The sequence below is a fragment of the Mesocricetus auratus genome, unplaced genomic scaffold (genome assembly GCF_017639785.1).
Source record: "Mesocricetus auratus isolate SY011 unplaced genomic scaffold, BCM_Maur_2.0 Super-Scaffold_100014, whole genome shotgun sequence".
Lineage (NCBI taxonomy): Eukaryota > Metazoa > Chordata > Mammalia > Rodentia > Cricetidae > Mesocricetus > Mesocricetus auratus.
Genome location: NW_024429197.1, coordinates 5,409,798 through 5,424,282, shown reverse-complemented (window position 1 = coordinate 5,424,282; position 14,485 = coordinate 5,409,798). Strand labels below are relative to the sequence as shown.

The 14,485-nt window shown below is 42.1% G+C and overlaps 1 protein-coding gene across 20 annotated transcripts in view; it reads left to right on the top strand.

The window, feature by feature from the left end:
- Eif4g3 (eukaryotic translation initiation factor 4 gamma 3) overlaps window positions 1–14,485 on the top strand; it is a 210,279-nt gene that overhangs the window by 89,595 nt on the left and 106,199 nt on the right. For 12 of the 20 annotated variants that reach the window (XM_040756302.1, XM_040756301.1, XM_040756298.1 and 9 more), the window contains 3 exons: window positions 4,683–4,862; window positions 5,315–5,429; window positions 12,629–12,726. In XM_040756302.1, coding sequence (XP_040612236.1) covers window positions 4,683–4,862; window positions 5,315–5,429; window positions 12,629–12,726 — 393 coding nt within the window. Of the gene's footprint in view, window positions 1–3,836; window positions 3,858–4,682; window positions 4,863–5,314; window positions 5,430–12,628; window positions 12,727–14,485 lie in introns of those variants that run through there. The other 8 variants (XM_040756300.1, XM_040756299.1, XM_040756297.1 and 5 more) reach the window with 2 other exon arrangements.

Here is a 14,485-nt window from a genome sequence, read left to right as displayed (position 1 = left end):
TGTGCTTCCTGGGTGCTGGAAGTAAAGGCATACACCACAATGCTCAGCCTACCTATCCTCTATGAGGAAACTGGGGAGTTGGTATCTCAAAGTTTTCTCAGTACAAAATCATTTTGCAGTTGGTTCCATGTTCTTTGTCTGCATGGTATTGACAAATGCTGACTAATGTGTCATGTTTGAAGTAGTTGGCTGTCAGTGTGAGCGGAAGATGAGCCGAGTGAGGTGGGTGTCTGCACTGTAGAGGAACACCCCTTGTAGCTTGTTTGTTTTACTAAAAGGTGAAAACCAGTTTGACGTGTGATTTTATTTTTTTCCCATCACAGGCTTGAAGGTTTCTCTACTGAGAAGTATGCTGTTGAGATATGTCTGTATTACTGTAGACAGTTTCTTAGTTGTGGAAAGAAAAGAAAATACAGCAACAGAGTGTAGTAGACGTGAATAGGGCACCAGGCCTGGGAAGTGTGCTGACAGGTGATGCTGAGCATGGTGGATGACGGTGACGGTGTCTTGGCTGGTGTCTTGTTGACAGAGTTGTAGAGTGGTGGGGTGGGCAGTGAAGTGAGTACGTGGTGGGAGTTAGCACAGCGGGCACTTCTTTATTAGCCTCACCGCAAAGCATCCTGGGCATTGGCCTTCTTAACTAAAAAATGGGTTTGATAGTAACATCCTTGGCTTGCTGTGTGAGTGTTCAAGGTTTAAAATATTTGGCATATAATAAAAGGTCTCTGATACACCTCTCCTTTAACATGAGCCACCTGAGCCAGAGAGTGAGTGTAGGGATAGGTAACTGGGAGTCAACTGATAGATGTTGGAGAGTGAACTAGGATTCTCTAGAAGAGCAACAAGTGCTCTTAACCACAGACCTACCTTTCCAGTCCTGTCCTGATGTGTTATAAAACTAGGAATGAAGTACTCTTAAAGGATGTTCATGTCTGGATTCTTCCCACACAGAGTAGATCTTCCTGACAGAATCCTGGGGCCCATTCTCTTCCACCCGATACAGCCCTCTGTGGCAGCACTTTAATAGAACTTTCTGTGGTGATGGGTGCTTAACTCTTCACTTCCCTCACAATTGTAGCCACTGGCTGCAAATGATACCGATCACTTGAATTATGATGACAGTTTTCAGATAACTGAGAATTGTCAGTTCCACAGAAGGGTTAGAGGTACCTGTGGGGTTTGTTTGTTTCCTTTTGTTTTTAGTCTTCTTTTTTTGTTTTGTTTTGTTGCATTTTGCCTGCATTTATGCCTGCCTATGTGAAGGTGTCAGGTCTCCTGGAACTGGAGTTACAGACAGTTGTGAGTTGCAATGTGGGTGTTGGAAATTGAACCCAGGCCCTTCGGAAGAGCAGCCAGTGCTTCTAACCCACTGAGCCATATCTCCAGCCCTTAACTGTGGTTTTTAGGGATAAAGAGTAAATGAGTGGGTTGCTGATGCAGACTGAATACTTTGGAGCCAGTAAAAGAAAGACATACAGTGTCTTACACATTTAAGTACGAAACAGTTACACGTTTCATTGCCCAAGTTTCTTATATTTCTTTTAATAACCGATGGTTTCCTGCCATGCCCACTCATCTGAAAAATAATGTATATTTCCTGTACCACTAGCAAATAGAATTCATATACCATGGAATGGTTAGGAGGGGCTGTAAAAAAGAAACCCAGCACCTATTTTGTGTTTTCTGGAGTCATGGTTTTTGTACTTCTATAACATGTGCATGTGTGTATGTGTTGTGGCTGTGAGGTGTGTGTAAGAGGAACAGATAAGTTCAAGATAGCATGTTATTGTACGGTACTAAGCAGTGAAGTTGACTTGTATGTCTTTCTAAAAGCATGGGAGGCGTGGACATGGACATAGACAAGTTCCTGTTCCCTTAAAGGGAAGGATTATTCTGGAGGATAGGAGAAAGGGATTGTCTTGAATAGGAGACAGTGATTTTGTGAAGTAATCAATGAATTTTTCTGCGTTGTCAGGTATGATTAGGGATGTGCTGTACTTCATTGTGCTAGATCAAGGTCCCACCAAGTCCTCTCTGACTTTGAAATGGATAAATTTCTTATCATTTTTTTTAATCTCATGAGCGGTACTCTACGTAACAGCCAACAGTCCTGACCTAGATCCCAACTACTTAAACTGCAAATGAGGAACCCCAACCCTCTAATGACACTCTGCTTCTGTGTTGTCTCCAGTAGCACACATGCCTTAGAGACAAGCTGTGAGGGTGAGGTGGGGTTACATAAACGCTTTGGGACATGTTTGATGGTTCTTTAATGCTAGATTGAGCTCATTTGTTGTCACTCAGTGTGTTTGTAACAATATATTTTTATCCAGTTTCAAACTTGCAATAATAAAAATGTCGCATCAATATAAGTACCCATTTTGTGTTATGTTGGTTTGGCTATGTGTACATCAGGAGTTTTGCTAGAAGCATTCAGATTCAACATGACTGAAAAAAAAAAACAACGCACTATTCAGGAACTCTTTTGAATAAGGTAATCTCAGTTACTACTTTGTGTAAGCTGGTTAAGAATCCCATCAGAGTAGTTGGGTAAGAAAATTGCTCACGTATAGGATGTAGTAGGACTTGTCCTGTCAGCCTCTTTCCATACACTTGTAAGTGAGCCACGTCGTTTCTTGTCTTCTCTCTGTGCTGTTCCATCACACGACCCTCTAGGGGAGGTGTGAGTGGGTGTGTCAGTTGATGAGCTAGCAAAGGAGATGGTGCCTGTGTGGGTTTGTGGCTCTTCTTGTCTTGACTGCTCCTGGAGTTGATGGAAAGGGATCTTATAGCATGGATCTCTCCATCCTTGCTACATCCTGTGGGGCCAGTAGTTGAACAGGTGGGTAACTGTCTCCTCCTTAAAGCCAGGGACCCTTTCCTGCCACCTTATATATTGACAGTGGAATAGAAATGCTGAAGTTTATTCTAAAAATGTGTTTACAACACAGATTTATATAAGTGTGAATGTGTCTGCTGGCCATGGAAAAGAGGATGGCCATTTCAACCTTCTTGTTTGCAGCCAATGCAAATGGTGCTGTTGGGGAGGTAGAGCATAGGAGGTTCTGTTACACTCCCCTTCCTAAGATGCCAGCTGAGCTTCTTGTCATCTCCTTTTTGCCTCCCTCTTTGGATTCTGCAGTTGCTGCATTCTCCTGCTACAGCTTTCTGTCTGCCGCTTCACCTCTTTAGGGCTTGCCCTGTACGAAGGTTGAATGGGAGTGAGGGCTGGGCCCAAGCTTACAGTTTTCCCACAGCTGTAACAACGTGACACAACATGACAAGTTATCAGGACACCTGGCTATCTTCCCACAGCGTGGGAAAAGGCCTGAGAGGGTCAGGGCTCAAAGCAGTGCTCAGAATGCTCAGTCCAGAATCAGGAGGCAGTTCAGGGGTCTTCAGAGCTCCACTGATTTTTTTTTAAATGCCCTATTTAAGATAGGAACTAGCTTGTTGAAAAATAACCCAAAGTCAAACAGTTGGTCATTTAAGAGCCAAAAGTAAGAATCAGTAGTCCCAGCTGTATTTCAGTTCCCAAGCACTTTTCTTTTAAGATGTTAAATAACCAGAAGCTGCTACTAGGATTTTTGTCCTTGGATTCATTTTTTAAAAAATTTTTTTCAACTAAATAATTAGAACTTTGATTCCATGTGTACTAGAATCCTCAAGTGGAGAATTGTCATTCTTACTTTCTAGTCTTCATTCTGCTCCTCAATTACTGAGCAGAAAGCTGCTTTTATTGAGCTGCATGCTATATCCTGCTCTTCTTACTGATCTGTAAGCTTCTCCATTGGCTTTCTTTCTATTTCCTGCTGCTGCTTGCTTCATCATTGAAGGGAGGATTCAGACCCATCCAGGTAACAAGTTACTGACTCTGCATGGCCTCTTTACTACTCTGTCGTCTTGTTATTTTACAATACAGTTGCTAATGAATAGTCATACTGTAAATACATTGTAGGAATATAGCTTTAAGCGGTGAGAACTGTGTGTAACTACAGTGATGGCTGCCACTGGGAGGGGGCTGAGCGCTGCTCGTTTTAGGCCATTATGAAGCTTATCTAGATTCTCCTTTTATTGCAAAATGTTTGAGAAAGCAAAGTTGGGTTCAGTTTAGAGTGAGGTTGTATCATCACTTTGACCGGCTTCTTTTTGTGTGGAACAGCCTTACAGCTGGTTTTAATTTAGTTTGATGAACTTGAATGAAAATGTTTGTGTCCGTGGAGATTCTTGTTCTCCTAAGTACCCTACAAATGGCTGGCAGGATTGTTTTAGGTTGACTACTTCTAATATTTAATGCCTTGGTATTGAGCCACTCTCTGTCTCTCTCTATTCAGAAGTCAGTGCTTTTTATAAATAGAACATTAAGAGACATGCCAGTTACTTCTTTTGTTGTTTTTATTGTTGATGTTAAAATTAATAGTTATGGTGCATGGCTTATACCTTTGAATAGATGGTGCTGAAGCATTGAGACTGCCCTGCTGTCCTGTTGTCTGGAGACATTGATCAGAAGCTGATTCAGTCTGGAATATATTTTAAGAACTTAGTTATTAGACAACCTACTGTCTTTTACATATTGTATCTCTTAGAACAGTTTAGTAGTGGGAGGGAAGGAGAAAACTTAAGACATTCCATGTATATATTATCCTTTGTGAAAAAACAAACATTCTTTCTCCCTCTCCCAGTTTTTCCAGAGGCCTCAACTCCAGCCTCCCAGAGCTACCATCCCAAACAGCAGTCCTTCCATTCGTCCTGGTGCACAGACTCCCACTGCCGTGTATCAGGCCAATCAGCACATCATGATGGTTAACCATCTGCCTATGCCGTACCCCGTGCCCCAGGGGCCTCAGTACTGTATACCACAGGTAAAGGGAGAGCCTGGGTTCTAATGGGGGTTTGGAGGAGGTAGTGATTGATAGCCTGGATTTTAGTGGCCTGTGAGCTTAAAGATTAAAGATTGCAAGTCTATCCTTTTTTTGTCAATTTTCATAAAACTATACAGAGGTTCTTACACAAATTTGCAAGTTGATGGAGAAATTATTTCCCAATATCATCTTTCCTGTGGCATCATTTCATGTAATTGAAAGCTGCCATCCTGAAATCACTTTGCAGTGAGCCTGGCTGCTGTGCACTGGTCTATGGCTTCAGCCAGGGAAGATCGCTCGCTCTCTTCATCATCACTGTCTCTGATGGGCAAGGAAGCATTTGAGTGTGTATGACAGGCACAGCTTCATATCCTCTAGACAGACTCTATGCACAATGCTTTATTTTCTAGAAGCTTCTTCTGCATCATCTGCAAATGTGTGTTCTCTTCTAGTACCGCCACAGTGGCCCTCCGTATGTGGGGCCCCCACAGCAGTATCCAGTTCAGCCTCCGGGGCCAGGGCCTTTTTATCCTGGACCAGGACCTGGGGACTTTGCTAATGCTTACGGTGAGTAAAAAGCCAAGCCATTCTTGCTTATTTGTCATGCTCCTTTTACTCTGTGCTGGGTCACATTAGTTATTGCCACTTAGAGGTTTGAAGGATTTTTAAACAACAACTTGCCCACTGTTTTGTCTGGGGAGCTTCTATAGGGAGTGGATTCCAAGGGAAATTATTATAGAAATATACATAGTCAGTAACACGTGAAGTGGCTGGTCATCCTGTTGAATCCATGTGGCAGGTTTCTGGCATCTCCCACCAATCAATGGTCATGCACATTTTATTATGCTTTGTTGATGTTATAAATTTACCTCCTATCCTTGACCTTCCCCCCCCCCCCTTTGAGCTTTTATCCTTAACCCACTCTATCCCCTCATTTCATGTAATGTCCATGAGTCAGATATTTCAGTTTGTTTTGTTCTCTGCTATAGCCCAAGCCCCTAGAACAGTGAGTGGGCTACTCTGGGGAGTTAGGCAGGAGTAGTGTGTTCTTTGCCTGCACATCTTCAGGCAGAGCCATTGTCCTGGAGAAGATCTGAGCATTGGTGGAGATAAAAATGCTTTGAAATCTTAAGAAATGCTTTGGTGGAGAAAGGAGATAGGGAGACAGGTTTTCAGTGGGTAGTCTGAGCTGTCCTTGAACTCAGAATCCTCCTGCCTCAGCTTTAAATGTGTTCTTTGTGCACAAAGGCAAATGCCAACTAATACTTGGCATGTGAGTTCATAGGGAACTCAGAAGTCATGAGGAGTAGTTGTTTAACACACTTACTGTGTATGGTACTCGGGCCACAGAAACTGAACTGTAAGGAGTAAAATCAGTAGATGCTAAAAAAAACTGAAGCTTTATGATTTAATCAGCAATAGTTTTTTGTAGTAATATCACAGCAAAGGCATTGAGGCTTCGACTAACTTAACACAGTAATCCATTCGCTGAGTTCCACTGATGGGATCTAGTGGTGTTGTGTTGTCTTTTGTACTTTGTACTTGTACTTTGTTACTTGTACTAGGGGAACTCCAGCTTTTTTGGTGGTAAGGATCTTACAGTGTAAAACCTTTCCATTTCATGTGTCATTATTGCCTCTTGGCACAGTTTAAACATGATTTGTCATATAATCTATAAAATCTTAAAACCTCAAGGGCTTTCTCAAGTATATAGATCAGCTTTGTTAACTTGTATTCTTAAAAAGCTGGGCGTTGGTGGCGCACACCTTCAATCCCAGCAATCGGGAGGCAGAGGCAGGAGGATCTCTGTGAGTTCGAGGCCTGCCTGGTCTACTGAGTGAGTTCCAGGATAGCCTCCAAAACAATACAGAGAAACCCTGTCTCGAAAAACCACAACAAATAAATAAATAACAAAAAAAACTTGTATTCTTACAATAAATATTGTTATCCATTATCTTCTAATTAGAAAACTGAGATTTTCAGAGTAAACAGATAAACTTAACACTCCTTTAAATTCCATGTTGCAAAGGGATTGTGTTCTGACTGACAGAACTGTTTTTAGTACTATTGCTCTTAGTATGACTCTTGAATCATACATGGGAACTAGGACAGAAGTAATATGTAGCTTCCAATCTACCATGTTAAACATTGACTTTTCTAATTGGGTGATCATTGTGGCACACCTCTAATCCCAGCACTCAGGAGGCGGAGGCAGTGGATCTCCAAATTGGAGGCCAACCTTGAGTACAGAATGAGTTCCAGGATAGCCAGGACTACACTTTCTCTAAAAATTAAAAACAAAACAGCATCAGAGCATTGACTTTTCAGGCTAGAGAGATGAGATGACTCAGAGGTTAAGAGCACTGACTGTTCTTCCGGAGGTTCTGAGTTCAGTTCCCAGCAACCGCATGGTGACTCACAACCGTCTGTAATGAGATCTGGCGCCCTCTTCTGGCCTGGAGGCATGCTTGCCAGCAGAACATGGCATACATAATAAATAAATCTTTTAAAAAACTGGCTTTTGTTTCTGTTCTAAGTACTCTATATTCTTCTTTATGAAGCAGCTCTATGTTGATAGGAAGTTTCAACTCAGGTGTGATAGATTGACATCTGTTCCTTTTGAGGGATCCCTTCCCCACAAATAAATTATTGGTTATGTTCTATATCCATCTTGTAGGCAGAACATCATCTGTTCTAAAATAGTTTCCTACATGAGAAATGGTCTTATTTCACTATATAAGTAACCAAGATAGTGGTGAGAATTCAAAGAATAGAATGCAGAAAGCTACAGTAGCTCAGAAAAAACATGAACAGTGTGCTACTTTCCTTTCCATTTATTTCCAGTGGGCACTTAACTGTCTCCAATATCATAAAATTGCTGGGTATTTAGAAGACTCCCCCCCCCCCCGTGTGTGTGTGTATGCGTGTGCACGCACGTACAGGACACAGGTCACCTTGCAGAAGTGGCTCCTTCCCTCCACTTTGTGTACTCTGGGCATCTGGTTATCAGGCATGTTGTTGGCAGGACCCTCTCTCAGCGATCTTGCCCTCCTTCTTCACCGTAAAAAAGCCACAATTATTTGTTTCTTTTAAAAATAGTATAGTCTTATTTTTAGAATGAGTCATACATTGCATTTCTGCTCACATTCTTTCATCTTTGGGATGGACACTTTTAAAAAATGTGTTATCAGTTAATGTGCTTCATCATGATTCAGAGTTCTGGTACATTAGTTATAGATGCTTCACGCATCTCCTGGTGAGGCTGTGGCAATCTTTCCCTCTCCTTCTTTGAATCTCTTTCTCATTGTCCAAGCCCTGTCTCCCAGGAGGAAATCTTAGGTATGTGTTCTCTCATAGAGTTACATTCCCACCCTTTTGAAAAGCTGGATTTTCAGCCAGCGCCTTAGTGGCTTGGTTCCAGGTTTATGATTCTCTTTCCTCAGCCTCAGAAAAGGTATAATTCTTGAAGAGTTCTTAAAAAATTTTAGGTAAGTAGGGTACTGAACACTCATGCCAACCTTAGGTAGTGATGTCCCATGTTGGCAGAGATTTTAGATTCTTGAGGGTATATATGGTTAGTGATAGTAGTAATATTGATAAAGGTGATGAAAGAGAATTTGCCCTCTATCTGGCCCTGCTCCTGCAACTTCAGCCTAGTCTTCCCCTTGTATTCTTCGCCTTTCTGTACTTTTCCTTTTTTCCCCTGAGCCACTGAGGAGCTCTGGCTCATCGTTTGGGAACCTGTGAGTGCATTGGAGCTGTGCTTTGTGTGGGGAAACCAGGCTCCCAAGAGGCATTTGTTTTGTTTTCCAGCAAAAAGTTCTGAGTTTTGGGATGTTGATGTATAGTGGCATAACTTTTTCTGAGTATATTATGAGGTAAAATTACGTTTCTTTTGCAGTTGTGCCAAGCTGGATATTTAATCACTACATTATCTCCATGTCTAAGGCCAGTGCAAATTTCCTAGTTTTTTTTTTTCAGAATTATGATGTATTAGGTATTTTGAAGAATACAGTTATCAAGATATTTGTGTCTTCCAGCATCTCACAGTACACATCAGGTTGTTATGCTTGGAATTCTACCAAGAGGATCAAACCTTAAATACTGAGTATGAGTGCATCAGTAATTCCAACAGCTTTCAGTATTCTAGGCAAGTAAAATGACTACATTCCTAAAATAAAAGCTGAACCAATATAGGATTAGGACATTGTTAATTTTGCCAGTAAGAGCTTTTTTACAAAAAAAATGCTATTTGTAGTCACTATTATTTTATATTGGGAGACGCTTTAAACAAGAAGGTAGAAGTAATTTAAAAATAGCAAGTTATTTATAAAGATCTCAAGTTGAGCAACCTTTAAGAGTATGTAGGTAGGTTTGGGTTTAATAGCAAATGTCTTTAATCACAGCACTCCATAGGCAGATTCCAGGCCAGCAAAGCCCCTGTCCCAGAGAAATGTATATTTGTATTTCGTGGTTCTTAGTACGTGAGTTTTGCCCACATTGTTTCAACTCTTCATGTGGCCTGGTTTGGATAACCGCTGGGATTGTCTGGGAAGGACCAGGTGGTAGGCATCTCTGCTGCAGATAGTAAATGCTACTAGACAGAGGTGTCTTCAGTATAGCACCTATTTATAAAATAGGTAGACTTTGCCTTTAGGCTGTTGCTGACTGACTCCTGTTCTGAGCAACCCTATCTTGTTTCCCACTCAAGAACCTTGAGGTCAAGAGATGTGAACTAAAGTGATAAATATTCTCATTTTTAATAGCTATATGTTCCTATGTATTCTTGGCCGTCTCAGAATTTGGGTTAGTTTTTAAATGAATTGTCATCTGGTGCAGTTTCCCATTCTACTGGTACCCATAGCTGACAGGATTCCATGTTTCATTGTCTCTGCTTACCCTGTGCTGAGATTGGCAGTTTGTACCTTGTGGATTGATCAGCTGTCTGGTGGATATGTGACAAAGCAGCTTTCTCTGTTCTGTTCACTAGTGTCACCTTTTGTATTTCATTTCTCTTCGCCTGGGAAGTCTGGCCCAGTGAGCAGCCTGTGCTGGTCCAACAGTGTTTAAAACCAGTTTGTGGGTTTGTCTTCTGTAGGAGGTGATGACTGCCAGGATGATTTGGAACTGTTGGTCTGAGTCTGTATGAACAGTGATGTGTGCTTGCCGTAGGGGGAGGAGGGGAGCAGAAGCGTTTCTTTCCCATTGAACTTTCTGTAACTCTCTGCCTAGAACTTTTCCAAACCACTTCACCAGATGCCACAGATACCCAAAGAACCTTGCACAGCTCCCAGGAAGCTACATTTGGAGACAATTACAGCGCGATGACATTAGATGTTCCTTCCTGTGCCTCAGAACCCGGTCTATCCAAATCATCCAAGGGTGGTGTTCTCACCCGTCTCTCTTTTCTGCAGTGTCACGTTCAGGCTTTGCCTTAGGGTTAGTCACCAGGGAGGACATAGCCTTTATATCCAATACTTAACAATCACACAGTGATGGCCTTGTTTCTGTGTTTCTTTTCTAAGCAAACATCAAATTTAAAAGACAGAGTTTTAGCCTGGTTGTCCTGGTGTACTCCTTTAATCCCAGCACCTAAGAGGCAGAGACAGGCAGATCCCTGAGTTTGAGGACAGCCTGGTCTACTAATCAAGTTCCCGACTACACAAAGAAACACTGTCTTAAAAAACAACAACAAAAGACAACAGTCTTATTGTGCAGCCCTGTTTGGCCTGGAAGTTTTTGACCAAACTGACCTAGGATTCAGAGACCTGCCTACTTCTCTGCCTCCCAGGTGCTGGAATTGAATTTGTGTACCACCATTGCATAGCTCAGCAAACTTTTTAAGGAGTTAAAAAAAAAGGGGGGGGGTGTCAGGTGTCTATCTTTACAATCTTCTCTGTCTTTCTTCTTAGTCCCTGTCAAACCTTATCTCCAGGCAACTTTGGACAGGATGCTTTCAGCTTTGACAGCTTAGCCCAGCCTTCAGGCTCACAAAGCTACCCGATCTTCTGTTTCTGTTCATCTGTTTGATTTCTTGAGACAAAATTTTATTCTATAGTCCAAGCTGGATTTGAACTCAGGATCTTGCCCCCCTAGCTTCTGAGTGCTGGGATGACAGCATGCACCCATCCAATCCCCATGCCTGTCTCATTCTTGAATACCTGCCTCTCTTGCCTTTGTTTTCCTTTCCCTCCTGGCAGGTTTTTCTTGCTTTTGTGACCTCTGACAAAGATGTCATCTTGGGCTTCTTTATCTGTGCACATTTTTGTTTTATCTAGTCTCAGGGTTCTGATGTTGTTCATTACAAAAGCCTTTACTCCTTTAATCCCAGCACTTGAGAGGCAGAGGCAGATGGATCTTGAGCCTGATCTACAGCGAGAGTTTCAGGACAACCAGGGATAAACAGAGCAACTATTCTTAAAAAACAGACAAAGCTTTTACTAATTACAAAATTATTAACTCTAGAGGCTGATGATGCAGCTCAGTTGGCAGACTGCTTGCTTAATATGCACAAAGGCCTAGGTTCTACCACCAATACCACATAAACTAGGTGTCATGATACAGGTTTCTGATTGGGATTGTGGAGATGGGAGAATTGGGAAGTTCAAGGTCTGCCTTGATTCCCTAGGAAGACATACATAGGGTAACTAGTTCATGCCTGTCTAGGGACTAGTAATCAGCATCTCCAAAACTGAAACCTTTTTGTTCCTGGCACTTTCTTTCACGGTACATGTCTCCCTCAGGCAAAATAAACATAAAATCCCTTTACCATTTTTTTTTTGTTTCTAAATATGTTGTCTTCCGTACCATTATCCAGTCTTCAGCCGATCTTTAGGTTTTATTTCTAATTTTGCACTACCCCCTCCCCTCTTCTATCCCCTGCTCTATGTACCATGATTTGATAGTAATTAGAACAGTATCCTATATTTTGGATATTAACAAACCCTTGTATATCTAGATTTGAGGAGAAGATAATTTTGGCTGTTGGGCAATAGAGTCAAAGCATGAGCCAAGTGTGTGATTAACTTGGATGTGATTGTGGTCAGTGTGTATGGGGAATGGGAGTAGGACGAGGGAGCAGGTAGAAGGGAGATACAGCCTTGAGTTTGTACAAAGTGAAACTCAGATTGGAATTTGGCTGTTCTTGGGACATTGTCTTCTCAGCTATCTTTTGTTAAAACCCTTGTCTTAAGGACTTGCGGGGATCCTAACCAGTGACCTGCCTCAGCTGTGACCCTTCACCTAATCAGTTTGCCACTGTGGCCCTTCATACTGAAGAATTTGGGTCACCTCTATCCCAAACCAAAGGCCCAGAAAGACAGTCACTTGAGTCCTTGCTTGGGAGTCGCTGCTGAAGGCTGTGGGCCCCAAAATTGTAAACAATGCTGTAACCCAGGTCGTGTTTGAGAAGGAATATTCTTGTGTTTCTCTGCAGGAATTAGGCACTGAGCTGTTTTTATTTAGATTTTTATGACTGTGTAGAGATATTATATATTTTAGGAGTAATTGCTTTACTACTTTAATAGCTGTAGGAGAGAGATTGAGAATGCTGCCCATATTTTTGGTGACTTGGGCCTATATCCCATGGATCAGGAGGCAGAGGCGGGGGATCTGACTTGCAGGTCAAGACCCTGTTTGAAAAGAAGAGGAATCCTTAGTAGTTTGCTTTCATTTCCCCAAGAGCTTGTTCAGGGGCTCCGTGCCATTGCAGGCCTGTAGTGTTTGACAAATAACTGAATGCTTCTCATTTTGTTCTGATTCCTTAGGAACGCCTTTTTACCCAAGTCAGCCAGTGTATCAGTCAGCACCTATCATAGTGCCTACGCAGCAACAGCCCCCTCCCGCCAAGAGAGAGAAAAAAACTGTAAGAGATCTTCATTGATTTGTCATAAATTGGGGCATATAATCATTTCTCAAATAAGCTTATCCAATCATTATTAACTTGAGTTCACAGAAGTGACCGCGCCATTTCTTCTTCTCCCTTGTATCACCATCTCTCACCTCAGCCTAGAGTGTTTATATGGGTACCAGGCGAGAAACGGCATCCCCTCAGCCTAGAGTATTTATATGGGCACCAGGCGAGAAACGGCATCCCCTTTCCCTTAGTGTCATGTTTTCCCAGCCAGGCATACTGCATGTTTGAATGTACCCTTGGCTCCTTTCTCAGATCCTGGCTCTCTTTTGCTGCAGTGCTGAGGATCAAGTTTGAAATGCCAGAAGGAAACAGTAGCTCCAAAGTAAAAGTAGCTTGAATCCCAAAGAGTCACCAGGAGGGGGAAGACAGAAACACAAAGCAGAATTTAGTAAATATATTTATTTACATACATTATAAGGCTGTTCCCTCTGTCTAATAATACACACTCAAGAGCCTAGGAGCACAGTGACATAAAATGGGAATTGCAGAGTGTTTTGTAGAAGATTGCCTTCCAGTGTTTTACCCTACAGAACATACACAATAGGTGATTCCCACAGATACGCAGGCCCTACAGAGTGGAGTGGAACTGCCCAGTGCTCCCAAAGTACTCTTATTTAAAACAAATGAAAGGATTCAAATGTGGTGCTTTGGCTAGAAACAAATAACTTTTGAGTATGTCACAGTAAACAGAACACTCCAATTTAGCATGACACTGCAGGCAAGAAACGGAGCTTTCATGTGCTTCGTCCGTGCAGTAAAGTTTACTGAGTAGCATTCTGCAACGCAGAAAGAAATGGTGCTATCGGAACTAGAAGGTAGTGATGATAAATGCCATTAATAAGAGAAGAGAAAGCTGGGTGTGTTGGCACACACTTATTATCTGAACGCTGGGGTGGCTGAGGTAGGAGGATTGACCTAGTTTGAGAGCAACCTGGCTTCCATAGTGAGTTCAAGGCCACCCTGGGCTACATAGAAAGACAGTTTGAAAAATAAACAAACAATTGCTTCCCTGTAGTCTTCCAGATGTTTTTTGATAGTGACTTCTCTGAAGTTTTTAAGAAAGTAGTTACCTCAGTATGCTGTGCAGGCAATACAATTCAGACGGGAACCTACTTCCCTCACCTGTCCCAGCTGTGAGATCCTAGACCCAGGTACCCCATCATCATTTCAGCATCATCCTCTTTGCCATCTGTACGCAGGAAGAGCCGTTGGAAGTTCACATAGGAAGCTCTTGCCACTCTGCCATGTTCCATTTTCCAGCATGGCAGTCCTTCTCAGCATATTTCCATCTGCCTCATCCTTCCTAGTGGTGTTTGGATAACTTACTGTACAGACGTAAGATAATATTGAACTGTTCTGTTCTCAGTTGGCCTGAATGATGTGTCTGGGCATTTAATTGGACACATTAGCAGTACAGCCAGCATCCTTACAGAAGCATACAGTGTACAGAGCACACTGCAGCCAGCACCCTTTAAAAGTGTACAAAGTTAAGTGCAGGTGAAGTCCCATACTCAATCATAGCAAATGTGTATGTTTTGTCAGTAAACTTCAGAGAACCATTCAGAGTATTTAAAACTTACTCAGGAGCTTTGTTATTCTCAAGATAATCTCTGGTTCTATAAGTAAAATCAGTGTATTTGGCAATCTTACACAAGGATAGGTATTTTACTTTTTTGACCTAGAAATTTAGTCAGCTCAGCCCTACTTT